Consider the following 26,430-nt stretch of genomic DNA (forward strand, 5'->3'; position numbering starts at 1 on the left):
GTCTGTTAAAACGCAAGCATTAGTCGACATGCGGTTGGAGTGCTATAGTGCCTGGCACTGTAACAGCCTAGTGTGGCAGCCACCAAAAGGGAGACCTGTACAGGTGGTGTGAATCATCTGCAAACAGCATCAGATGAGAGCTTCCTATGCCCACAAGCCAAGTGGCCCGGAGCTATCCCGAAGCGAAGGGCATCTAAGATAATGTGTCATTTCTATTACGATGGAGGTGCACAGCGAGGACAGCAACATGCTAACTACATCTGACAGTGGCAAAACATCAGAAGAGAGAACAAGTGATGAGGCCAGCCAGTGCAGGTTAACTATAACCATTTGGCCTTCACTCTTATTGCAAAACCAAAAAGTCTCGTCTTTCTCCTTTTCCCTATTAATTCTTATAAGTGCGGAGGAACCCCACACAGTTGGATGTTACGACTGTGTTACTTATTGTGACATTCCCATGGACCTGCAGACTAAGCAGTTACTATCACAGCATGTTAGTTCAGAGACTGAAGCAATAACAAACAGCAAGCAAAACGCATGGCTGGGATTGGGGAGAGAGAGGAAATCCCTTGGTTTTAAACAGAAATTTGGGCCCAATCCCAAAGTAACGGTTAGTTTTTGAAACTACAGAGGGCTGCATACCTTTAGGAAAATAGACTTGAGTAAGAGGAGAAGAAAATTGCTCCTCACTCCATCCCTCCCCCTGTATGTTCAGTGCCACCGGCAAATCACCAGCACCCTTATCAGAAAGACTGGCTTGGCAATAGCAGTCAGACATATGGCTCTCCCAACAGAGCTTCAATACTTACTGACAGACAAACCAAACTGGCCACAGGAAAACCAGCCCCCACTACAGAGCACCTCTATTACACCCTCTTAGTAAAGGAGCAGCTGTTCCCCTGTTACTGCTATTCCCTCAAGGGGAATAGCAACTGAAAGTTCTTGAGTTCCCCCAAACTGACTGATTTTAGCAATGTGGGAAGAAAAATAAATTCATTAACATTAAACATAGACATGGGCCCTCAATTTGCTTTGATTTTGAGGTATCTGGAAAAAATAAGATCAATTTTAAGGGGGAGGCACGCAGACACACAATATCTGTCTGAAGAATACTTCAGCTGAAAGCAGACTTTCTCTATCATTCACCATAGTATCTGGGCATCTCTGTGCAAATAATCTACACAGAGAACGCAGCTAGAGCCAGACTGTCCTGAGACTACAGGTTATGTGGGTCCTATTTTGAATAGGACGACACTAATAGATGGTACATTTGAAACAGCAGGAAATATTTCTTGAAGTACCACAAAGACCTTCATTCCTTGGAATTCCCAGCTGCAAGATGGTCAGAGGCTGAATCCCACAGCTGGATTTAAAGAGGGCTGTGCAGGTGTGAGCGGCCTAAAAGGCCATCATTAAATGAGTGTAATTAGATCTCATGCTTCAGGACATTCCTCAAGGGCCAAAAAGGATCTTCAGCTCCTTCCCACCACTTCACCTACTACAACACTGCACAACTGTTTAGAGGCACTATAGGGAGGCGTGGAGCTTTCCTTTGAAACACCAAATATTGGCCACGGCTGGAGGCAGGGTACTGGGCTTGACAGGGACCAATGGTTTGATCTTGTTTGGCCAATTCTATGTTCCTAAAGGTATTGCTGACAGCCTGAAGGTTTACCTACCCAAAAGACACAAACAAGAGGAGAGAGGTCTCCTTACCTTTGTGTGTCAGAAATGCACCACCAAGCCCAGGCCCAGCCTCCGAACACATACTGCTTTAGATCAGAGCCACAGCAGCCACCTGCAGCACAAGCAGAAAGCACAAGTATGTTATAGTTACACACACAGAGCCACCTCCCCCAGGCAAGTTAAAAATAAAAACTTGCTTCCAAATAGCTCTCCACTCAATGACGAGTCACAATAGCGACCCGCAAGATTGCAGAAAATGCATGCTCAATTCCTGGGAAAGCAAAGGCAGAGAGCAGCTCTCTCACAAACAGCAGCCTTCTGTAATACTGGCCTTTCTGCCCCCAGAGGCTGAAGAACAGGCTGAGTGAATTAATTCTGCTAGTTCCCCCCAGTCTTTCTGAAACCACAGGGATGTTGATGTAACGACACAACATGCGACTGCTGCACTGGAAGAGGTGAGCTAAACGCGTGCTACTCCACAGGACACGAAGAACATCTTTCCTGAAGCCCCCTTATATGTTGCTTTCCTCACCACTGACGTTGTTGTTCATTCAGTGCTGACCCAACTACACTATTTGCAAGAGTTAGACCAGGGGTGGGCAAAATAGGGCCCGGGGGCCACATCTGGCCCTTCAGACGTTTTAATCTGGCCCTCGAGCTCCCACCAGGGAGCAGAGTCCAGGGCGTGCCCTGCTCCGGTGCTCCAGCTGGGGAGCAGGGTCAGGGGTTGGCCCCACTCCACGCAGCTCCGGGAAGCAGCAGCATGACCCGCCCCCCCCCACGCAGCTCCCATTGGCTGAGAACCACAGCCAATGGGAGCTGCAGGGGCGGCACCTGAGGATGGGACAATGTGCAGAGCCGCCTGGACATGCCTCTGTACAGGAGCTGGAAAGGGGAGACGCTGCTGCTTCCAGGAGCTGCTTGAGGTAAGTGCTGCCCAGAGCCTGCACCCCTGTCCCACTCCCAGGCCCCTGCACCAGCCCTGATCCCCCTCCCGCCCTCCAAACCCCTTGGTTCCAGCCTGGAGCACCCTTCTGCACCCCCAATCCCTCCTTCCCAGCCCCACCCCCAAAACCTGCACCCCTAGCCGGAGCCCTCATCCCCCACCCCACCCCCCTGCCCCAACCTGGAGTCCCCTCCTGCACCCTGAACTCCTCATTTCTGGCCCCACCTCACAACCTGCACCCCCAGCTGGAGCCCTCACCTCCCCCCACTCCCCAATTTCATGAGCATTCATGGCCCGCCATACAATTTCCATACCCAGACGTGGCCCTCGGGCCAAAAAGTTTGTCACCCCTGAGTTAGACTGTAATGCCTTGGCACTTGTATTGCAGCAAAGGGTGCTAGAGAAAACCCCTCAGAGGGATTTTCAGGGCAGGTCCTGTAAAAAGCCACGTATATTTGCAGTACTAAATAAAAATTAAAAATCCTTTCCAAGATACGGGGGGGGGCAAAGAAATCCTGCCAGGGCTCAGAGTGGGTTAGCTGGATACCCTGTTTCCTGTACAGAACCACAGATAACATTTGACAGTAAATATGATATGAATTCCTTCTCTTTGTAGAATCAGGAAGCTAGTGCCCCTCTCCCTCTGCTCAAAGCTCTTTTCACAAGGTTATTTTCTGAAGGCAACTTTTCAATATAAATCCTGTTAAATGTACTACACAATGTTTGTTGTTTGCCATATTGAAATCCAACGGGCAGAAGGTGTCCGTTTTAAAAGCAGGGTAATTTATTATAACAAACTTGGCTTTTTGACAGACAGTGTTATCTCAAAAGCACCTTATGCTTCAGACTTCTAAAGCAACACAGTTGAAAAAAACAAGCTGAAAAGTTGAGTTCTTGCAGGGGGAATCCCCCAAGCTGTGGACAATACCTGCTGCTTTTGGCTCGGGATTATTAGGACATCCCACGCTCTGAAGGTAAAACACAGACTCAATTGCTTGCAAGTTGTTTAACTTTGTGTTTTTTCCAGTAACTCTTTTTGCCATGCTCAGGTTCAAGACCTGAAACCAGTGAGATTAAGGGCCAGTAGCTTAGATGTTTGTTTCGATCACTACTTGTATGTGCATTATTCTCCCACCGCCAAGACAACAGCTCCCTGCCAACTTGCATGGCAGCTAGAAGACGATTCCTCCGAATCAGGGGGAAAGCTTAGGCCTGGTCTGCACTTAAACATCAGATCAACCCTAGTTATGTCACTTGGGGCTGTGAAACACCGTGTATTCTGAGTGCCGCAGTTAGATTCATCTAACCACCCATGAAGAGGCGGCTAGGTTGATGAAAGAATTCGTCTGTCGACCTAGCTACTGGGGCTGCGAGAGACGGATTAGAAAAACCCCTTCTGTGGAAGTAGGGAGTGTCCAAGCTGTGCCGCTGTAGCGAAGACAAGCCCTCAGAGAAGCTGATTGGTGTGACAGCTCCTAAAACAGATTCAAAGTAATGTCATTTAATATCTCTTGGGGGATAGGAGACTGGCTTGCTCAGTTCATTAGCCAGACTTGTACGCTGTCTGCCACTTCCTCACCTCCTTTTCTGTTGGTTATCTGTACAGCACAACGTTCTGGATAGATTCTGCTTCCCAGACCACACTTATCACTGAACAGACATGGCAGCATGTGTCCCTTCAAACAGATGTTACTTTCTTTCATACACAATGTAAGAAAATATCTTACTTCGAATCTTCTCCAAACTGAGCAGCAGCACCCTTACTAATTCTCACCAGAAAGCACAGAAAGTTACATCTGTGCACACCAGATTTGGTGCCATGTAGTGCTGTTTAGTAAAATCATTTTTAATAGTGTCCAAAGCAGAAAGAAAATACGGAAAGTTATAATAAAGTTCTTCTAGAAAGATTCAATCTGAATTTACTAATGGGAGTGAATTGCCAAATAGGTTCTTTAATACAAGTTGTACATCCGGGCACAGTAGAATATTCTGGTGGTAAAAGAATGAGCTGCATGAACTAATTGCTTTAAACACTAATTTCCTATTTACAATCTTGCCATCTGCTTCCCAGGTCCCAAAGATCAAGTGAAAAAACAGAAACAAATCACCAATGTGAAAAACTTTGCAAATCTGGAAAACAAACCCCAGCACAATGAGATTTGGCAGAGAAACCTCCTATTTCAGCTAGCACATCCCCTCTTCTCTTCAAGTCTGGGTCTCACAGCTACTTGGCTACAATTTACAGACATCCACCGTGCCTTTTCCAGCACAATAGAATACAGCCAGCTATATTACCACAGGAGGACTCATGCCAGACAGCAGTATTCTGGCTTGGAGCCTGCAGAGGGAAGTGATCCTGCATTAAAGTCAGAAGTGTTCCCAGAAACAACAAAACTAGACGGCCTGTTTCTTATGAGATTAGATGAACCAAATTAGGATTTATGATTAGTTCCAGGTCTACATACAGAAAATGCCTCCAGCAGATCCAAAAAAGCCCTTTGCGCTGCTGCTCTAAGCCCTGGTCTACACGACGAGTTGAGGTCGAATTTAGCAGCGTTAGATCAATTTAACCCTGCACCCGTCCACACGGTTAAGCCATTTTTTCCAACTTAAAGGGCTCTTAAAATCAACTTCTGTACTCCTTGCCGACGAGGGGATTAGTGCTGAAATTGACCTTGCCGGGTTGAATTTGGGGTAGTGTGGTCGCAATTCGACGGTATTGGCCTCCGGGAGCTATCCCAGAGTGCTCCATTGTGACCGCTCTGGACAGCGCTCTCAACTCAGATGCACTGGCCAGGTAGACAGGAAAAGGACCGTGAACTTTTGAATTTCATTTCCTGTTTGGCCAGCGTGGCAAGCTGCAGGTGAGTGCAGATCTCAACAGCAGAGGTGACCATGATGGAGTCCCAGAATCGCAAAAGAGCTCCAGCATGGACCAAACGGGAGGTACGGTATCTGATTCCTGTATGGGGAGACGAATCCATGCTATCAGAACTCCGTTCCAAAAGACAAAATGCCCAAACATTTGAAAAAATCTTCAAGGGCTTGAAGGACAGAGGTTATAACAGGGACCCGCAGCAGTGCCACGTGAAACTTAAGGAGCTCAGGCAAGCCTACCAAAAAACCAGAGAGGCAAACGGCTGCTCGGGGTCAGAGCCCCAGACATGCCGCTTCTATGATGAGCTGCATGACATTCTAGGGGGTGCAGCCACCACTAACCCACCCCTGTGCTTTGACTCCGTCAATGGATTATCATGCAACAGGGATGCGCATTTTGAGGATTAGGAAGATGAGGAGGAGGTTGAAGATAGCGCACAGCAAGCAAGCGGAGAAACCGTTTTCCCCTGAGAGCCAGGAACTATTTCTCACCCTGGACCTGGAGCCAGTACCCCCCGAACCCACCCAAGGCGGGCTCCCGGACCCGCCAGGCGGAGTAGGGGCCTCTGGTGAGTGTACTTTTGTAAATAAAATACATGGTTTAAAAGCAAGCATGTTTAATGATTAATTTGTCCTGAAGACTTGGGATGCATTTCCGGCCAGTACAGCTACTGGAAAAGTCTGTTAACGTGCCTGGGGATGGAGCGGAAATTCTCCAAGGACATCTCCATAAAGCTCTCCTGGATGGTCACTCGTCGTTGAAATAGGGTAATTTTATTAAGGGGACATTCAAAGGTGGCCGTTCCTGCTGGGCTGTGTGCCTGTGGCTGAAAAGAAATATTCCCCACATAAGTTGTTGACAGACTTATGCCAGCAAGGCTTGAGCTAGTGAGCTAAACATAGCACACTCCCAGCTGCAGAGCAGACAAACCCACTGAGGCCCAAAGGTAGAGATCCCTTCTGCAGTTTAAACCATTAAATGATGGGGAGGAGAAAAAATGAAACTGGACAACAGATGCATAAAGAAACTCATGTGCAGTGAAGTCAGAGTCTAGGCACAGATCAGGGTCAGAATCTCAGACACTAGTGTGAATCTGAGTTAAGCCTTGTCTATACACAAGTTGTATCAACTTAACTAAAATTAATTTAAATGGACTTAGTTAAACCAGTGCAAACTCCTGTTTGGACACTTATTAATCAAAAACTGGCTATACTAGTTTAGCTAGCACCAGTAACAAGCTAAGCTGATGACAGTTTTAAACTGATCTATACAGTGTCTGCACAGCATTTGCACTGGGTTAACTAAATTGAGTTCAAAACACACCTTTCAACGAACTGCTGCAACTCAGTGTATAGATCAAGCCTTGTTAAAAAAAAACCAACCCAACATATGGCTTGAATTTTACAAGCCATAACAAAGGTGTGCAACATTACACCATGAAAAGCTTACACTAAATTCTTCCTGGAAACTAAAGGGAAAACCCCTAAGGCAGGGGTTGGCAACCTTTCAGAAGTAGTCTGCCGAGTCTTCATTTATTCACTCTAATTTAAGGTCTCGCATGCCAGTAAGACAGTTGAACGTTTTTAGGTCTCTTTCTAGAAGTCTATAATACATAACTAAACTATTGTTGTATGTAAAGTAAGTAAGGTTTTTAAAATGCTTAAGAAGCTTCATTTAAAATTAAATTAAATGCAGAGCTCCCCGGAGCGGTGGCCAGGACCCAGGCAGCGTGAGTGCCACTGACTATCAGCTCGCATGCCGCCTTTGGCGCGCGTGCCATAGGTTGCCTACCCCTGCCCTAAGGCAATGTGAAGCAAACCACACGTGCAGAGAAGCTATTCCAACTCTTTTGGAGACTTAACAAGCACTTGACAAAGGAAACCTTGGGTTCCATCTGTTGCAAAAGGCTACAGTGCTGCCTCCTGGGAAGGGCAATGTCTCTGAAGAATGCAGATTACCCAATTCTATGTAATTACTGAATAACAGTATTAAAGATTGGCTTAGGCTAGTGTCACACTGCAATCCACCTTGACAGGCTGTGAGGCTGCATACTGGACAGTAACAAATAAAGAGGTTTCAGGGAAAGAACAGTACTGTATCCAGTCACAGTTCAAGATTCTTGGCTAAGCACATTTATGAAACTAAACAGATTATCATGGTACTCTGATTTTAGGGGAAAATGGAAACCCATTTCTTTAAAGACCTTTTAAACAGCTAACCCTGCATGAGATGTGTAAGAACTTCACTCTCAGGAACACACATATTCTGAATACAAATATGGAAATCTGATTCCAAAGGCAAAACAGACAAGGGTAAAACCTCTCCCATGCAGAGAAGACAGCCAGAGCTGCCTGTTCCCCCTTACTGTTATACCATGCCTACAAACTTTTAATCTGTCTACAAAGCTAGGGAATTAAAGCATGGTTAGTCAGAAGATCATGGGAGTCCATCTTTGTTCTGTGACCTGCATATCATAATGTTGCTTACAAATCAAAAAGGTGATTTTTTTTTCTCAAGGAAAACTGGGCTGATCCTTCTGTGTCTTACATCAACACATACAAGAAAGGGTCTGCCACTAAACACAGGTGACCATTTTGTTACTGAATAGAATCCAGATTACTCAAGAGACAAGCAGAGTAAAGACATGTCAGTAAGGTAAGCGGATACATTTGATGTTATTTGCTGACTGCAATCACACCTTAAAGATTGCTCATGTATGATATCTAGGAACAATAAGGGTATGTAGTTTATGTGTAAGTATTACAGGATCACAATTCATGACTGGCAGAGCGCGGGAGAACCACGCATAGTGTAAATTCAGGGAAGTGAAATAAGCCAGCCAAATAAACCCAACATCAACAGTGCAGTCAGTATCGTTTGTTTACACAATGGGAACTGCAGTCTGATTGTCTAGATAAAGTACCTTTTGCATTTTCCTGAAAACCTTCAATGGCACCAGTGCCCTGGGAGAGAAGCCATAGCCTCAGTAATGGCCAGCATGGAGAGTGCTGGACACCCGGTTCTGGGACAGATTTCACATGGACGTGTCCCATAGCACACTGCTGTCCTTAGGTTAAATTAGAACCTAACCACAGAAAATCCTGAATAGTTTTTCAAATGTGGAACACAAGAACTTCAAGTCTGGGTTTAAAAGTTCCCAGAAGTAATTTTATAACCAATATGTGGCTTAACAGGAACCCAGAGAAATTACCACAGAGTTGGAAAAAAAGCACTAACACTCACCATTGACCTGTGCCCTTGGAATCAGATTTCCAAATAAGGCCATCAAGCAGAGGGTTGTATTGGTCAAACAGAAGTTATAGAGAGCTGACTGCTTGTTGGGGTACTGTATGTCACTATAAAAAGCACTGTAAGAAAGCCACACCCCTGAAGTGGCATATGGTGAGACTCCCTCCTTAACAGAGTCAAGAATTTATTCTGAAAAAGCTTTTCAATTAAAATATTTGAGCCATCTCCCTAGTAAGTGACCTCTTTTACCAGTATTAAGGGAACCCAATACTGCAGAACATAACTCTGTTAATAACATGTTCTAATATTGGTTTATCACACACAAAAACTTCTTGACTGTGATCTTAATAACTACACACAGCAAGGATGAAAACCAAAACGGACACAAAGTTCTGCATTTACAGACATTTTACCTCTGCCCCAGAGCTTGCTCAACATCCATGGTAGCCTAACTGTTGAATGGTCCGCCCTAGCATGCTAATAACCCACCAGTCACTCAACACCCAGATAAACAAAGGGTTATTAGCACAGTCACAACCGTGCAGCCAGGGCCCAGACTGAACACCTGTTGCAAAGCACCCAGGAAAGAATGAGGCATCCATAAGCACCCCCGACTCTTTCAGCCTGTTCCCTGAGCACAGAACCAGTGCTCTTAGGAAACAGGCAGGTGTTCGCATAGCACATAGCATGCTGGATAGTGAAATACAAAGGCCATCTTTGGTGACGGTATGGACTACAGAACAGACCTTTATAGCCAGGATTGATGTATTCATATATAAGAACACGGCAATGGTCATACTACTGGGTCAGACCCGTGGCCTATCTAACCCAATACCCTGTCTTCCAACAGTGGCCGATGCCAGATGCTTCAGAGGGAATGAACAGAACAGAGCAGAGCAATTATTGAGTGATCCATCCTGTCATCCAGTTCCAGCTTCTGGCAGTCAGAGGTTTAGGGATACCTAGAGCATGTGGTTGCGTCCCTGACCATCTTGGCTAATAGTCATTGCTGTACCCATCCTCCACAAGAATATCTATTCTTTTTTGACCCCCCCCGCCCCAAATTCTCAGCATGCGATTGCATTTGATGGGTTATCCTGGGCACACTGGGGCCGAGCTATGGGAAAATACATAGTTTGGGGGGTGTTAGTGGATACCACGGATTTTTGTTGCCATGCCTTGTGATTCAGAGTTTATATACTGCTGCTTTCATAATTATATTGTGCTTTTAAAAAAAAACAGCAACTAATCAGGGGTTAAAATAAACTTGTTTAATGGCCAAATTTAAAAAAACAGAGGATAATTCCCATTCCTTTGCTATTTGTAAAATACTATTCTTGTACCCTGTAAGCAGGTTTTAGAACATGTCTGAACCACCCATTAAGACCAACTCATTAGGCTCTGTAACAGGCCTGTCCTCTGAGAAAGATTTACAGATTGCTTAATAGACCAACTGGAAGTGATTGCCACTGCCTGCAGGAGATTTCAGCCGAAGGGACTGATTTAATTGGCTTGCAAACCACGATGACGTAGTTTCAGATACACAGCAATGGGAGTGAAGCAGCCGTATAATCACTTTGTAACCCCAAACGTTTGTTTCCTCCAAGGCATGAGGAAAGGTGGTTAAGATTTGAGGGTCAGAGTCCCAATCACCAAACCTAGCCATCAACTCCATCACAAACCCAGTGTTGACAAAGAGGATTTATGTAGACTGGGAACGTATTGAGCAACTGAACATTATTTCAGAGTAGCAGCCGTGTTAGTCCGTATCCACAAAAAGAACAGGAGAACTTGTGGCACCTTAGAGACTAACTAATTTATTTGAGCATCAGCTTTCGTGAGCTACAGCCCACTTCATCCAATGCATGTAGCTCACGAAAGCTGACGCTCAAATAAATTGGTTAGTCCCTAGAGGTGCCACAAGTCCTCCTGTTCTTTTTGAACATTATTTGTAGATGCCCTGAACTTTCTCTTGCCCACAGCCCACCCATTCCGCCTAACCACCACGGATCCAGTCATACCTACAGGACGCAGCCTCGCGTACTGGGGTTTAACACAACTCCACATTTTGACGGAGCCGGGCCCCAGAGCCGCTGTGCACCCTTTGCAGCTGCAACTGTAGCATGAATCAGGGAAAGGCACGCTGGCCACCCGGGCGACCCTCCTCTACGGGGACGCGGGGAAAGGCACCTGCTGCTTCTGCTGGTGCTGGCACGGCCGGGAATTACAGACACAAGGCTCACCAGCCCCGCAACGGGAAACGGGCGCACGGGGACCAAGGAATGCGCAAGGCAGCCACAGCCCTTGCGGCTCCCGGGGGGCAGCGGGAAAGAGCTCGCATGCCCCCCCCCGCCCGTGCCCCAGAGGACAGGGGGCCCGAGCTGCCCTCCGGACGAGCCGAGGCGTCTTTCGCCCCGAGTCCCTGCCATCGAGGCTCCGACCCCTCCCCAGACATTTCACACCCGGCGCCTTGGCCCTGCCCCGGGGCAGCCAAGAGTCCGGGCCCCCCCCCGCGGCCCCCCCGCCCCGCTGGCGGGTACCCGGCGCCCAGCCCTGAGCTGCAGAGCTGGGGGGGGGCCCTCCCCCCATCAGAGGTACGGGCCCCCCCTTCACCCCTGCGGGGGTCCATCCCCCCCCGCACGACAGGAGCCCCCCAGCCCCGCCTCCTTCCCCCTGCAGGGGCCCCCCCCTCAGTGCTGGGGGGCTCCCGCCGAAGCCCCTCCCCCGTCACCTCAGTAGGGAGCCCCCCCGGCCGCCGCCCCCGCCCCTACCTGACACCACCAGCGCCTCGTTGGGCCCCACCGTGTGGCAATTGCCCATGGCGCCAGCAGCAACGGCACCTCCCCGCCCGACTCTCCGCCGCAGCGCCCGCCGCGCCCAGCCGCGCCCACGACGCCCCGCCCCGCCCCGCGCCCGCGCCCGCGCCCGCCAGCGGAAGCGCGTCACCGCGGGGGGAGACTCGCTCGGGGCAGTCGCCATGTTGGGAGGGGCGCCCGGCGGACCCTGGCCGCCATGTTGGACTGAGGGCGGGGGGGGGGCAGAAATGGAGCAGCCGCCATGTTGGATTGGAGGGGGGGGGTCCGTCAGGCGGCACCGCGCTGTGGGGTGTGTGTGGGGGTGTCTGTCAGGCGGCACCACCCTGGGTGTGTGTGTGGGGGGGTGTCAGGCGGCACCGCGCTTGGGGTGTGTGTGTGTGGGGGGGGTGTCAGGCGTCGCGCTGGGGGGGGTGTGTGGGGGGATGTCTTTCAGGCGGCGCCACCCTGGGTGTGTGTGTGTGGGGGGGGGGGGGTGTCAGGCGCCGCCACGCTGGGGGTGTCTGTCCGGTGGTGCCGCACTGGGTGGGTTAGGGTGGAGGTGCGCAGGGGCGGGGGGTGTCTGTCCTCAGTGCCACACTGGACTGGATGTTGTGTCTGTCACCAGCTGCTCTAGGGGTCTGGTGAGGAGCTAGTAGAGAACATGTTTCCCGGGGGGATGATCATTGTACGCAGGGCTGCACATCTCATGAAGTAGTGTTCAGCTGCCCCCGTTCTTATAATTGGCACAGTTGTGGCCTTTTCTATCAATCCCCAATTCTGTGACCAGCTAACACCTGTAAAAGTGTTAAACGCCATCTCCATTCAGTGTTAAAGGGGGTTTCTAATCATGTTAATTCACCCAGTTTTAAGCAAGCACTTTCCTCCCAGTCTAGACGGAATTGAAATGACTCTCATAACTTGCCTGCTGCAGCCAGGACACTTTCAGAGAGACTCAGCAGCTAGTTCAGTGGAGGAGGCACCCGTTTGCCACTGTGCAGTGAGGACCTACCAGCATTTTGTCTCTTTGTGCACATAGCTGTTACCGCTAGCATCCTGCCCAGAACATCTTTAGACTTCCTTTGAATGTCAGCCTTCCCAAAATTTCTTGGCGAACATATACCTGCTACCCAGGAATTCTCTGCAGGTCTAGAACGTAGACCACAGCTGGCCAGCTACAAACAGAAACATCCTCACAAAACCGTTGCACTGGGGATTCCGTAGAATTAGGCAATTGCCCCAGTGGAAACTTTTTTAGTGTTAGGCGTCAGTGCTATTCTTGAAAGGCAAGGATTCGGGCTACTGTGACAAAGTGGTATAGGGAAAATGATATATGCTCTAGGAGATGTTTTAATTCACCTTTTAAAACAGTTATTTTCATTGTGTTTTAATTGATAGCATTTTCTATAATTGTATTGAAAATGTTTGGATATGAAACAGGGCTTGAGGTGAGAGAAATGAGAGCGTGGATAGCACCAGCAGAACCCACATCATCATCCTTACACACTGGGGCACGGTAAGGCACCTACATTCAGAGTGGTAATCCCAGCTCTCACAATCTTATTTGTTAGATGCAGTGTAAAGAAAATCCTGCTTGTTAAAAAGATGGGTACATGTTCATATTACAGTGTTGGATCGTCTAGTATAGCCTAGATGCCATGGAAGCTTCCACCATGTAACTTCTAATGTATCTGAGGCCTCGCTTTCAGCTCTGCCTCTCTCTGGCCAGTCTGAGGCCCTCTCAGTGTCCTAATGCACGTTAAGCCTACCCCTACAGCAGCCACTGCTATTCCAGTCTATGGTCCCTACATAGCTCTCCGGGTCAGGGGATAGCACATTCTAAGCAGCCAAACCCACCATCCTCTCACTGACTTCCCACAGCTTCTTGGCAACAGCATCATCACGGGCCTGGGGCCTGGGATCTTGTACCCGGCAGTCCACAAAGTACCGTCCGCTGAACATCTCAATGCCCTCCTGCGTGGCACAGTAGATAGAGGTCTGGGCTCCATCAGTGGGGTCTCGGAAGAAGAGCCAGGAGATCGGAACAAAGAATGGCCACAGCCAGATCGGAATGTAGCGGAATAGTTCAGTGTTAACGACCCCTGAAAGCAAAATAAAGCAGCAGCTGCAGTTAGACTGGAATGTACAGGAAACGTCCCTCATCTGGGAGGAGGGTGTCTTACTCAGGAGGCATAAACAGCAATGGTGCCAGTGAAGATGGAGAGAGAGAAGGCAAAAACTACATGAGACCCATGCAGGCACACTGGGTTTGGTTCTTAGTACATTTCACTGAGAACCATCCACAGACCTTTGGTCTGACCCAGTATGGCCGTTCTTATGTTCTCTTAGTACTCACTCGACAGGAACTTGACTGCAAAGAGGGGTTAAGTATATGGACAGTTCAAAGAAAGTGACTTGCACAGTAGGGTGTTGAATAGTTTCTAATCTGTACGTCATGCTTCCTCCAAATAGCAGTTCCATTTTCTGGCCTCCCTCCCACCCAAATTCCAAACTAGTGCTGGAGAGGTAGGAAAGAGAATTTCGTTGCAGGCAGGGCGAAATGCAGAATGAGGGATCACAGCCTTGGGGGTAAAGAGTAACTTTGGTTCATTAGAAGGCCACCTCTCTTATTAAGATTGCTGACCAGTCCTCCTTGAATGGGTGGGAGGCTCAGTGTGAAAGGGAAGAGCCACAGGAGTCCAGGGGCTTGAGTACCCGTCTTAGGGGAGATCTGAGATTAACCCAAATCAGAAATTATCGTCCTTAGTAGCCAGTTTGTCCTGAGACAGGTCTCAAACAGGATTGGATTGAACTTCACCTCTTGAGTAGCGAGGCTCTGATCTATAGCTCTCAGGAACTTTGGTGGGATTTGGAAGCCACATCCCCAGAGAAAGGCTGGACCCATGCTCACCTGGGTGAACAGCATAGCAGGTTACATCGGTTCCCTCCAGTTTGTTTGCCAGCTCTCGGGCATACAAGATGTTGGCCAGTTTGCTGGTGCAGTAAGCCTGGAAGTTCTGCAGTATCCCTTCCACTGGCTTTTGGAGGGTCTCAAAGTCTATCTTCCCCGATCGATGTGCATTGGAGGCCACAATCACCACGCGGCTCGGTGCACTGAGCTTCAGCCGCTCTAGGAGGAGGTGAGTCAGAAGGAAGTGACCAAGGTGGTTGACCTGAAAGACCAGGTTAAAGCCATCCTTCTTCCTGCCACCTGCTCCAACCCCTGTAGAGAAAAATAAGCTCCAGTATATAGCCGTGATCTCTGGTCCAGGACTTTCTCCACCCGACAGGATCCTGCAAGCCAAAACCAGCCTACACTGTGTTATTCCCCACCTCAGAGAGTCACCCCAACATCAGCATCCAGGAATCTCCCCCAGAACCTCCTCAGCACAGCCTCAGGGCCTGACCTACCTATCCCTGTCCCACCAGGAGCTGGGTGGCAGGCTCGGTAATGAGATTCCCACCTGCGTTGTTGATCAGGATGTCGAGACGAGGCTCAGATCTCAGGAAAGTCTCTGCAAATGCTCGCACTGAGTCCAGGCTGGCCAGGTCCAGACTCATGAAGAGAACCTCATTGTTCCCGCTCTCCTGGAGAAAGAGGGGGAGGCACTCATTGCAGGCCACAGTGGTGCATGGGGCGTTAGGCTCCAGACCAGTGACAGCGACGCGGAAGGTGATGTCCCGTTTCCACCTTGAAGCACGGGGCAAACTGCAAACAGGAACTAGCAGAGGGAGCTGCTTGCCCTTCAGAGCACCCAGCCCCAGAGCCTGCGTGCATGTTTTTTTTGCAGGCTCCGCAGTGGTTACCGTTTGACACCATGCAGCCAGCCAGCCCACATTGAGACACCCGAGCAGGATGGAGAAAGGCCTCACCGGGTGTTTAATTTGGCAGTTGGGCAGGTAAACGGGGAATTCAGGCATCCCTGGGGCAATCAGAGAATCCAGCCTGGGGGATGCTGTCATCTTGGTTAGCTCCCTGTATATAGAAATGGGGCCCACCGTGCCCATGAATGTGCACAACCCCCTTGCCAGCATTCTCTGTAGGCAAGTACCTCTGCAGCCCTCCACTCCCCACCCAGTGCTGGCATCTACGCCCCTCGCCTCACTGGGGAGTAGCAGAGCCCTTAAATGCTGCTTCCTCTCCTGGGAATAAGGGAACTCTTTTATTGCTTATCTGCCAGGGTTCCTAAACCTTCCCCAAGCTGGTACCACTGCCCTCTGCACCTCCCTGGGTATGCTCCATCCTAAGCCTTGGTGGACCCTCAAAGTTCAGCAGCGTCCCGTGACGGTGGAGGCCTGCCATACAGCAGGGACTGCTCATCTCTGGGGCTCAGACTGCATCCATCTGAGTGAGGCAATAGGAGCGCAGAGCCCGCACCCGCCTGATGTCATAGACAGCCGCTTCTCCTCTCGCTCTGCTGCGACAGGCCAGGATGACGCGAGCTCTTCTCCGGGCCAGATCCAGGGCCGTCATCTTCCCAATCCCAGTGTTTCCCCCTGGAAAAGCAGAACAAGGAGCTGGGCACAAGGAGATGACCAAGAGCAGCCTAGCTCTGTGTTGTGGTAGCACTGTGTTCCCTCTCAAAACCATTCATAGAGCCTGCCTGAAATCCAGCCGCCTCTAGGGAGGAACAGTGTCCCTAGCCTCTGTTTGAGAGAAGCTGGGAATGAGCGACGGGCTGGATCACTGGATGATTCCCTGTTCTGTTCATTCCCTCTGGGGCACCTGGCACTGGCCACTGTTGGAAGACAGGATACTGGACTAGATGGACCTTTGCTCTGACCCAGTCTGGCCGTTCTTATGAGGAGGGCGCAGCCAGCACACAACCCCCGCACAACAAACCAGGAGAAGAGAGGACACCAGGGTCCAAACCTCCTCTCACCGATCCATACGCAATGTTCTGTGTGGAAATGCTACAGAGAAATCCTTTTTCTTACTATGAATAGACTCTGGAACTCATTGCCACAGCACATTGGCTGTGGCTACCTTTTGGCTTCAGCAATGAGGGATTGGCTGTTTCTATGGTTATCATGCGTATCCAGAATTAGACTAGTAAATACTGGACAAGAGTTTGGGGAGGGAAAGAGCAACTCAGCACACAGCCAAGCTCAAACTCTTCCAGGCTAGGAGACTTCACTGGCGGGCAGGTTATCCCATAACCCAGCTGTGGGGCTGCCTGCACATTCGTCTCACATATCCAGCCCGGGTCACTGGACTAAAGGTGGACACCAGGTGATTCTGATCTGTCTCAATTAGCGGAGTCAAGTCGGCTGGGATCCCAGCCCTTGACCGCAGGAGCCTTGGGAGCTCCAGCCGGATGCACTGAGCTCACATTTGTGGCACAGAGGGAGAAGGCAGAGCTGGGCCTGGCACCCAGCGTGTGCTCTTCCAACAGGAGACAACGTGTTGCGTGGGAATCAGAGTCCTTGTCCTGAGCTGGGGGCAGGGGGTTTCCCACTTTTAAAGAGAGAGACTCTACCAGAGCCCAGGTAGCCCCCCAGCGTCCCTGGAGGCACTTGTCCCCTCTCCCCCTCACCTGTGATGACCACGGTCTTCCCTTGGAGGCTGGTTTGGGCCCTACACTTGGCCCCTTTGATGCAGTTGTAATAGAGGAGGGCGTAGAGGCCCAGGAGCAGCCCAAGCACTAGCAGCACTGTGGCCATGGCTTCCTGGGGCGCAGCAAACAGGGTCAGCAGCAGGTTTCCCTTGGCTGCAGCCAATTCACAGGCGCCTCCAGCTGCAAGATTCACTTCTTCGGCCGAGCTGCGCTCCTGGGCGGGCCGGAGCTGGAGCCAGAACCTGCGTCAGAGAAGGACCAGGACAAAGGTCACTTGCTTCACATTGCATAAAAGCTCTCCTGGGCTGTTCTCTGCATGCAGCAAAGCTATGGCAAGCCTCCTGGGCCAAACCTCTGCAAGTTCACGCCCAGGATGTGCGGTTCTGAAGCTGGCTCTGATCCAGGCACAGCTTCAGGCCGCTCGGCCTGGGCCCTCTGCTTTATAGCGTGAGATTGGCTGAAATACAGCCAATCTGCTGGCAACACTGCCACCTGCAGATCCGTAGCCTGCAGGGCACGAATTCGGCTTTGCCCAAGGAGCTAGAGATGGCCGGGAAATTTCTGATCAACATTTTTTGTCCGAAAAAGCCAGTTTGTCAAAACCGCGGCCCCCGGTTCAAACAAGTGCTGACGTGTCAAAGCTCTCAAACTTCCTGTGTCAGCATTTTCTAAACAAACCCGTTGCAGGTTTTGATTTAAATGACTTGGTAGATGAGCGACAAGGTGGGCGAGGTATTATCTTTTATTGAACCTACTTCTGTTGGTGAGACACACAAGCTTCCATAGAGCTCTGCGTAAGCTCGAGAGCTCGTCTCTTGCACTGCCAGAAGCTGGTCCAATAAAAGATATCACCTCGCCCACCTTGCGGGTCTAATATCCAACAATAACCATAGTGCTGTAGCCTTGTCAGTGCTACAAGGCTGCAGCCCTCTTGATACATACATTCGTTTACATGTAGATAAAGAAACCTTTCGATTGGCCCAGTCCAAAAGCTGGTTCAGATTTTCAGGATGTGGAATTTTTCGAGATTGAAGTTTTGTCCTGATTTGGGACGGAAAATTGTTTTGAAATCTCAAAATTTCCCCCCAGACAGGAGACCTGTTTGTCACCCGGCTCAGCAAGGATGGTATGTTTGTTTTCTCCAACAACCCATGATTGCAGTGGGCATGGTGGAGGCTCAGCACCTTTGAAAACCTGATTATCGGCACCCCGCAGCAGCACTTTAACAAACATTAACCGATTCGTGCTCCCAGCTGGCTTGGGGCAGGGCCATAAGCTGTAGTGTCAGTATTCGCTATTGACAGGTGCACAGACCGGTTTCAACAGGCTTAGAACCACCATTCACTTTCTGAACTATAGGTTTAGTTCATGGCTTTCCATCAAAGAGATGCCAAGTACGGAGTCTGCTAGGGAACTAAGACCCCAGCAGTGGGACAAAACCCTAATATGAAAGAACTAAAATAGCAGGGCAGGCACGGGGGCTTGAAACGATTAGTTATCTAGCCCCATAGACATGCATTTCTCTTTACAGACCTAGGAGCCCTATATTCTCTGTATCCAAGAACACAAAATTGTCCCCCAACCCCTCCTAACAGACAATTGGACAAATGACTCCTGTTCCTAATTATGCAGGGCCCCCCCATTTATGGCCACACAATAGCTTTGTGGCAGCGACAGGAGTTACTTACCTGGAAGGTCTCCCATGTGCGTAGGCACTGCTCACTGGCAATGGAATGACACTGGAATCACCGCCTTGGCCAACACTGGACTAGAGAAAACAGCTCAACTGCACCACCGGGCAGTACAAGCAGAGAAGGGGGTGAGCCCACGGGCGGGAGGAAGAGTGTTTACCTTTGGTTCCTGCATGCTGGGCTAGCAGAAGCCAGGGGCGGCAGAGAAGGGGTGCACAGCAGCCGGCACGGACCTGAGCAAGCCAGTTCCAGGAACCTCCTTGCCAGGCTCTGGGGGGAGTTGTGGCCAGCCTCCTAGGATTTTAAGTGGAATAAATGGGGGGGGGAGGGGGGGCAGGGTAAAGGGACAGAGGGCAGAAAATGCTGCTTCAGGGGGGCATTTGGACAGGTAGAAGGGGTGCATCCCATGGGCATATATGCCAGCCTCTCTCAGGAACATTCACCAGCCCCAGGAGAAGTTCCCCTGCTGAAGGACTGTTTGGCTGAAATGTCATTTGCCAAGCACTGGGATCAATGGCTGGAGGGTACCAGGGCAAATCATTACAGTTTTGGCACTTACTTTACCACCCGCCCCCGCCCCGGGTTGTGGCTGAAGATGATTAAACAAACCCTCATCTCCCAGTACCCGAGGCTAAATTCATGCAAGCCTTTTAAACGCTTTGCACCCGAGGACTACAAGAAACCAGAGCCAACACGTTAAAGGCCGTGCCAAAATACCAAAACTTACTCAACACAGGAGCATGTTCCCTGCGGCTAGCAATTAGCCGATCCAATCTCTCTCAGGTCTCAGGAGGTGAGCACAGGTGTAACCCTAAGGTACAAGTGAAGTCATGGCCCAGGAGCCTTCCTGCAGCGGGGACATGGCTGACGGGAGAGGGAAAAGCTGGGAGAACACTCCCTTCACACCAGGCCTCACAACCTGCCCAAGGAGAGGGTGAGAAGCTACCTGAGCCCCAAACTGCAGGTGGGAGGGGAAAAAAGAAGGGTGCAAGTGTGGTTCTTGCTCTGTTTTCAATAGTATTATGAGAGTTTATTAATACAGACTTAATGCCATTGGAACAGATCGCAAATCCTTCCGTCTTTGTACAAAAAGAGTTAGTATTTCCAGATCAGAACACAGAGTATAAAACAGTAAAAATACAGCAGAGAGCGGCTCTAGGGCAGGAGAGCCAGGAGTGAAGGGGAAGGCTGCTGAATGGGAGCAGCTTCCCGCCCTGTAATAGCTACAAACCTTGAGTGCCAACAGAGCGAGTCTGCTGTGCAGCACGATGCCCTAAGAACATACCCTGTACAGAGTGGGGGAGGGGATGCAGACGGCCAGTGCATGGCACTGATGTGGTCAAGAACAAAGGAGGAGCCACAGAGGCCATCACAGATACACCCTGTATTCGAACCTTCCATTCTTCTGGAGAAGCCTCATTCCCCCTGGGAGCTCACTTTGTCCCCAGCCACCCTGGTCCTGGAGGCCTGGGGCAGAGCAGGGGGAGAAGAGCAGACCAGGGCTGTTCCTGGGCACAGCCTGGAAGCCCTTCTCACAGAGGTTGGGTTTTGCCTTGGGATGCTCTTGTAGATCCTTGCTTGTGTTTACAGAGTCAGGACAGACAGTCGAAAGCAGGAGGTGACGTATTTTGTTTTTTATATACAGAATACAGGAAACTTTCTGTAAAGTCTAAAACATTACAATGACTATGTACATCGGAACTAGCTGTCCTGGAGGGCAGGGAGGTGGCATAGAACAAAAAAGACAAACAGGTTTACGACAAACGATTTGCTACAAGAGACAGTTTGAGGCAACGTCATACCACATGTAGCACTGTACACAGCTTTAAAACATTGAAAATGCCATCGCGGATGTATTTACACAGAGTCCGACACGTCTCCTTCTTCGAAATAAAACAGGGTGGACAGCAGGAAAAGAACTCATTTCTCATTGCCCATAATACACAGTAGCTACCTGTAGTGCAACCATAGCAGGGAGGGGAGGGGTAAAATAACTGGGGAGGAGGAGGAGAGCACTTCTTTACATTAAATAAAACAATGATATTGTATAGATTTGCTGTATGAAAACTGTATTTTTCTCTTTTAATATAAAACTATTGTCACTGGCACAAAATAGAACAAGTTTTTGATTATTTTACAACTGCATGGGAACGATCTGTCAGAGAGAGAGAGTCCAAGTCAGCCAGCCCCCGCCCCTCCCCCTCCTCGCTCTGACACGTCCTCCTCTTGCTGCAGCTTTCCTTTTAAAATGAAATGTATAGTACAAATATATGTGCAAATGCCCCTAAAACTTGAGCAAAAGAAGAAAATAATTAAAAAAGTGAAACGTTCTTCATTTCATGCAAACGGCGCGTGAACAGTTTCTGGGCCGACAGAAAATCCCAACTTGGTTTGTACATTTTGCATTGCAGGAGTCTCAGGACAGGGCTTTTCTTCCCCATGGCTCTGCCTCAGCTCCTAGGGAACGGAGTTGGACCGCAGCACGGGCACCTGGTGGGGTTTCAGAGAGAGCTTTTCCTCCAAGTCCATGTCTTGTACTAAGGCAGCGTCCCCTTTGGGCTGTTTGGTCGCAAAGTCAGTGATGCTGAAGACAAACTGCAGGCAACCCAGTTTGATGTAACTGCCGTGGTGGAGCAGGGCTGTTCCTTCCCACCCCGCCCCGCTGCCTCCTATTAAACTAGAGCTGCTGGCTTTGCAATTGCAGGGTTTCCGGTGTTGCCCTTGTGCCTGGGAATTCATCACGACTGCTTCTTCGTGCGGCTCCTCGTCCTGTTTTCTGCCTTTGTGGCATTCTGGAAAAGAAACGCAAATGAGAAACAGGCCGGGGCAAGCGTCCCATCCAGAGAGCGTCACACTCAAGTGCAGCAGCTTGTTTCTATACAACACTAAGCGCTGCAGTCACATGATCACCGGCAACTTCAGAGTGCGGCCAGCCCCTGGGTGCAGGGATCTCTCAGCGGCCTGTACGTAGGCCCCGCTGTGGGAAGGGCACGAGGTCAGGTGGGCAGCAGGAGTGAAGCAATGGGAGGATAAAGAGGTGGATAATGATGCTTACAGTGTAGCCCCTGACAGGACCAGGTCAGAGGCTGTGTTCCCTGCAAGCTGCGCGCTTGGGTGGCCAGGTAGGAGAGAGTCAAACGTCACCCAGCTGATTAGAGAGCACAGCCGGCAGCATGTGTTCAGGTGCCCCTTCCCGCACATTGCTCCATCCTGAAGCTGCTCCCGGGACCCTCCTGCTGGCTGTGCAGAACCGGGGGGGGGGGGGGGGGGGGGGGGGGGGGGGAGGAGGGGGGAGGAGAGGGTGCTGTCAGGGTGTCCCCCTCCCACTGTACCCGATCTCCACAGTGTGCAGGGCAGAGGGGACAGCTTAGCTCAGGAAGGACGCAGAGCTGCTGTGGTCTGAATGGGGAGTGGTGGAGTGCCTTTCTTAAAGAGACAGTGCACTGTTTGAGATTTCCTCAGCAGCCAGCTCACACACACAGTCTCTCTCTCGCGCATGCGCACACACACAATCACAATCACAATCTCCTCCTCCCCCTGCCCACATACCCCATCTCCGCAGAGCCGGGGAGGGGAGACACAGCACAGAGCAGGAGAGCTTTCAGTGAGTGTCTTAAAGAGACAACGCAGAGCTTTCCTCAGCAGCCGTCTATCTCTCTCTCTTTCACTCACTCTCTCACACACACACAGTCTCTTTCACACTCACCTCCAACACATACTTGTATTATTGTTGTTACTACTTGGTACTTCCTGCAATGCACATATATTTTCTGTAATTTTATTCTTTCAAAGTGTATTGTTTTAGTGTTTTGACTGGTCTATGCATTTCACAATTTTTATTTCTCTTACACTTAAATTTAATTCTTTGAGTAGTGAGCTCTAAAATGCCTAACCTGTCCTGGTGGGAGTAATTGTCCCTATGGTAACTTTTTAAAAATAGTTATATCTAGGTTTTTTGTTTCTACTCGTGGCACACATCTGCACATACCTCGGTGTACCTACCAAAATTTATTCCATACATGGGTGGAAAAAATTAGAGGGAACATTGGTCAGAGGCAAATCTACAGATCAAGTCTATGGAGACCATCTGATTCCAGCTCAGAACTGATCGCTTTCAGGAGAGGGACAGGTGTCAGGAAAGGGCCTCTAAGTCTGAATTAACTGTAATTAGAGGAAGCAGGTATTTGCAGTTCAAAGCACTCGCTGTCCCAAGCGGCTGGGCTCAGAGGGGAGGGTTATACTGTGTAGCTGATGGGCAAGTCTGGGCTTTGGGGAGACCCCCTCTTTCTGTATATGGTACTTCAGCACAAGCTGGAGTTTCTGCTCCCCCCACTGCTGGCTCCTCTAGCAGCACGAGGCCAGGGCACCATCTCCCTTTAGAGAACATGTTCTTGCATAACTTACTGATCACACTCTGCACTTTGGCAACAATGCTGCTGGGAGGAATGGGTGTAGTCTTCTCAGAGAAGTCACATGAATACAGAACATTGTCCACAGTCGTCCCATGCTCACTGTAGTTCAACAGCTCGTAATGTTTTGTATTCTAGGAAGGAAGAGAAACTTCACATGTAACCCCGGCAAGGCTCCGTACTGCGTTCCTGCTCAGGCGGAGGGACCTACCGAGCTAAACACGCCGTTTCAGGCATTGGCAGCAAGTCAGACTTCATGGCATCTGGCTGCATGCATGTTACCCAGAATGCTTTGCATGCTGATCTTGCACAGAATGCAAAACGAGCAAATGAAAACTGCTCACACCGTTGTGGGCTCGTCAACCCTCTGAATGAGATTCCTATAGCTGGGAACATGCTGTACTGCACAGGACCCAATTCCCCACCTGCTAATCCTCGGCCAGACCCCTCGCGTTAGCCACTGTGTGCTGCTCACCACACTACCAAGGGGTCTAACCAGAAAGGAGCGTCTGCACTTCATTCCCAAACCACGGAGCATATTCACAGTGCTGGAGAAACAGCAGGCCTCAGCCCTCCCTTCACAGGGGGTCAACAACACAGCGGTGAGCTCTAACTCCAGGCACAAGGCACTGCCCCGAGATTAAACACACTGCCTCTGGCGTGCCTGGCATTCTAGAGACCCTCAGGAGTGAGGGAGTCCCTACCCCCAGCACACAGCCCGACAGTGGGGGGAAGCGGATTGATCAGATCTTGTCACGGCGGAGTAGGATCAAGTTATGAAATTGCTATTACACTAAAAGTACCGTGTTTTGTTAGCCCACATTACATGGATTAAAACCTAGCTAACAGGGATAGCGAAGTCATTGTCAATGGGGAATTATCCGCCCGATGGGTGTTTCTGGTGGGCTCCTGCAAGGATGTGCTCATGTAGTAATTACCAAATAATCTGCTCAGGTAGTAGTAAATAATGACAGGGACATGTCAATTCTAGAGCGTGAGCCAAGCTCATGTGAACAGCATGTGTAACACAGCCAAAGGCAAAGTCCTACATCTGGGGACAAAGAACACAGGTCTCACGTAGAGGACAGGGAACGATTTCGGAAAGCAGTGACTCTGAAGAGGACTTGGCTGAATACGTGCTCCCAGTTTGACACGGTGGCTAAGAGGGGGATTCTTGGATGTATAAGCATAGACGTATACTGAGGAGTAGGGAGGTGTTCCCACTCTATAGGGCAACAGTGAGACCACTACTGGACTAGTGTATCCAGTTCTGGTGTCCACGCTTCAGAAAGGATGTTGACACTGAAAACAGATTAAGGATGTGCAGAGACTCAGCCCAGAGAGTTTGCCCTGAGGGAACTTGTCAGCAGATCTCTCTGCCTCAGAAAGAAGGTTACCAGTGAATGCTGACCCCACCTTAACTCTAGTACAAGCCTGGCTCTCACTCTGCAGCCCACAAAGGAGCTCCACACAACAAAGACAACCAGCTGCCTTCACCTCCATCTCTGAGCAAGTGGCAAACCAAAGGCCCAGGCACTCACCTCATCATAGAATATGCAGGCATGTTTGCCAGACACATAGTTACAGTGACCATAGCTTGTAAGGCACACATCCATGTCAGCTCCTGCAACGGACGGGAAGACAAAATTCAACTGAATTCAGAAGAGCTGGCAAGGCAGCACAGAGCAAGAGAATTAAACAGCAGGGGGCTTGCTTCCTTAGTATCTGCTCTCACAGCTTGGTGAACAGTGCTGAGATAAGCCACAGAACAAGGTTTCCTCAGGGTTCTGGCTGTAAGATTAAGCAGGGGAAGGTGGGAAACCATTTCAGCATTATTGTGCCCTTCCAGTGTGCTAGGGGGCTCCAGGCTCAGGCAAGAGTGGCAAATGCCCAGAATGATCATTAACCTCCCTTCTTAGCAGTTACCAGATAGAAACCGACTTGGGGAGCCTAGGACAGCGGTGACTTTTTAATGCCAAATCTCTTAGACTGTGTGGTATCAAGAGTTAATACTCCCATCCTAAAACAATGGCTATCAAATCTGGGCTACAGGCACTTAACTATGCCAGTCACACAGTGTCCTGACATCTGAGCGAGCTTTCTCACACGTTGCCTGATAATACACAAGAGAAACATAATTCCAGAATCCCAGGATAAAATGACTGGCCCCAACATGGCATTCTCCAAAGAGCTGCATTCACTTCCACTGGGGTGACTTTAGTGCATTATGGCTTGGATTGTCTATGTGCAAACAAAATAAAAGCTGAAAAAACAAATGGAAAGTTATTTTTTCACTGGGATTCTGCAAGCCCCCAGCTAGGAGAAGTCACTTACCTGTCCCGATGTAGAGGGTTCTGTAGCACATGTTGACTGCACTGCCTATGCCCATGAGGGGGTAGAACACTGCCCGAGCTTGCACTTCCTTTCTTTGCACTGTAAGACAAAAGTGAGATCTGAATATTACTGAATAAATTGCCTACAGTAACATAAAGTTACCAGATTTAAGTATTCCCCCTACTGGGCTTTCCAGGGCTCATGCATAATTTTTAAAGGAAACTATCAACTTGAAATCTGGACAAAAATCGGAAATAGTTTCACCTCTTACCCCCGACCAATTGTTGTGGTTTTACAGTCACATCTTGCTACTTTTTAAAATTTTTCTCTCCCCCACTGCTATATGAAAGACCCACATAAGCCATGTGACTACAAAGGGGAAATGACACTGGGCATGGACAAAGGAAACAAACTGAGGAGACATTTCCCCTCTCTCATCTCTTCCAGTTCCAGGACCATGAAGTGTTAAAGCACACGTCTTCTGAATTATTGTCCTCCAGTTCTTTTAAGATGGTGCCCTTTTAAACTGAATCTGGAGCTAGCAAAAGCTGCCAAGTCAACAGCCCTAGAGACAAAACTGCTAGTTAACCCCTGAGAAAAGCACAGGTAGACGCAGAACAAGCTTTTCCAGGGATCAATTTAAAATTCCTACAACTGGAAGGTTGGGGTCGGAGGAGGATTCTCTCTTCAACTAGTTTAATCTTAGTTCAGTCTCCACAGCACAGTCAATCCTGGATGCTCCTACTACTGAGGCTGCCGACAAAGACCCAGTGGTTGCATGGACACAGAGATCACATCCCCATTGCACCAGGAACAGGCAGACCACCATCTTGTTTCACATAAGGGTCATTCACATAGCAGTCAAATGGAAACCTGGTCTAGGTTTG

General features: G+C 49.6%; 3 protein-coding genes and 1 long non-coding RNA gene across 15 annotated transcripts in view; 1 reads left to right on the plus strand and 3 right to left on the minus strand.

The window, feature by feature from the left end:
• Positions 1-11,679, minus strand: part of FLOT2 (flotillin 2) — a 31,558-nt gene extending 19,879 nt beyond the window's left edge. For 2 of the 8 annotated variants that reach the window (XM_037880858.2, XM_037880859.2), the window contains exons 1-2: positions 11,531-11,679; positions 1,717-1,798 (exon numbers count right to left, since the gene is read on the minus strand). In XM_037880858.2, the coding sequence (XP_037736786.1) occupies positions 1,717-1,798; positions 11,531-11,579 (131 nt within the window). In that variant the 5' untranslated portion in view covers positions 11,580-11,679. Of the gene's footprint in view, positions 1-1,716; positions 1,799-3,560; positions 3,682-6,202; positions 6,227-11,530 lie in introns of those variants that run through there. The other 6 variants (XM_043531004.1, XM_043531006.1, XM_037880860.2 and 3 more) reach the window with 5 other exon arrangements.
• LOC119563922 lies at positions 1,229-5,263 on the plus strand. 3 transcript variants are annotated; one of them, XR_005222698.2, is made up of 4 exons: positions 1,229-2,612; positions 3,446-4,123; positions 4,239-4,342; positions 4,704-5,263. It is a non-coding gene; the product is annotated as an uncharacterized LOC119563922 (long non-coding RNA). The 3 variants fall into 3 exon arrangements; XR_005222697.2 differs by having other exon boundaries at positions 3,446-4,342; XR_006286284.1 differs by having other exon boundaries at positions 4,239-5,263.
• A 1,205-nt stretch (positions 11,680-12,884) lies between the features above and the next one.
• Positions 12,885-17,474, minus strand: DHRS13 (dehydrogenase/reductase 13). 2 transcript variants are annotated; one of them, XM_007057685.4, is made up of 5 exons: positions 17,089-17,474; positions 15,930-16,048; positions 15,016-15,139; positions 14,463-14,774; positions 12,885-13,653 (listed from the first exon to the last, which is right to left on the minus strand). In XM_007057685.4, exons 1-5 carry the CDS (start codon positions 17,213-17,215, stop codon positions 13,391-13,393), a joined length of 945 nt encoding a protein of 314 aa, XP_007057747.1. In that variant the 5' UTR covers positions 17,216-17,474; the 3' UTR covers positions 12,885-13,390. The 2 variants fall into 2 exon arrangements, with proteins under 2 accessions (XP_007057747.1, XP_027675930.1); XM_027820129.3 differs by having other exon boundaries at positions 15,016-16,048; positions 17,089-17,119.
• Positions 17,475-20,419: 2,945 nt separating this feature from the next.
• PHF12 (PHD finger protein 12) overlaps positions 20,420-26,430 on the minus strand; it is a 44,999-nt gene continuing 38,988 nt past the window's right edge. For both annotated transcript variants that reach the window (XM_037880228.2, XM_037880226.2), the window contains 4 exons: positions 25,544-25,642; positions 24,751-24,833; positions 23,205-23,343; positions 20,420-21,592 (listed from right to left, as the gene is read on the minus strand). In XM_037880228.2, coding sequence (XP_037736156.1) covers positions 21,258-21,592; positions 23,205-23,343; positions 24,751-24,833; positions 25,544-25,642 — 656 coding nt within the window. In that variant the 3' untranslated portion in view covers positions 20,420-21,257. The remainder of the gene's footprint in view (positions 21,593-23,204; positions 23,344-24,750; positions 24,834-25,543; positions 25,643-26,430) is intronic.

This window comes from Chelonia mydas, chromosome 17 (genome assembly GCF_015237465.2).
Source record: "Chelonia mydas isolate rCheMyd1 chromosome 17, rCheMyd1.pri.v2, whole genome shotgun sequence".
NCBI lineage: Eukaryota > Metazoa > Chordata > Testudines > Cheloniidae > Chelonia > Chelonia mydas.

What these genes read in the sequence shown, in the direction of transcription:
- DHRS13 (XM_027820129.3), bottom strand. Translation starts at nt 15,586, where the DNA reads ATGCTGGCAAGGGGGTTGTGCACATTCATGGGCACGGTGGGCCCCATT. An exon ending in CATCCTGATCAACAACGCAG is followed by an intron (nt 14,775 to 15,015) that starts GTGGGAATCTCA and finishes TTTTCTCTACAG; the next exon opens with GGGTTGGAGCAGGTGGCAGG. An exon ending in CTGCTATGCTGTTCACCCAG is followed by an intron (nt 13,654 to 14,462) that starts GTGAGCATGGGT and finishes TTTTGCTTTCAG; the next exon opens with GGGTCGTTAACACTGAACTA.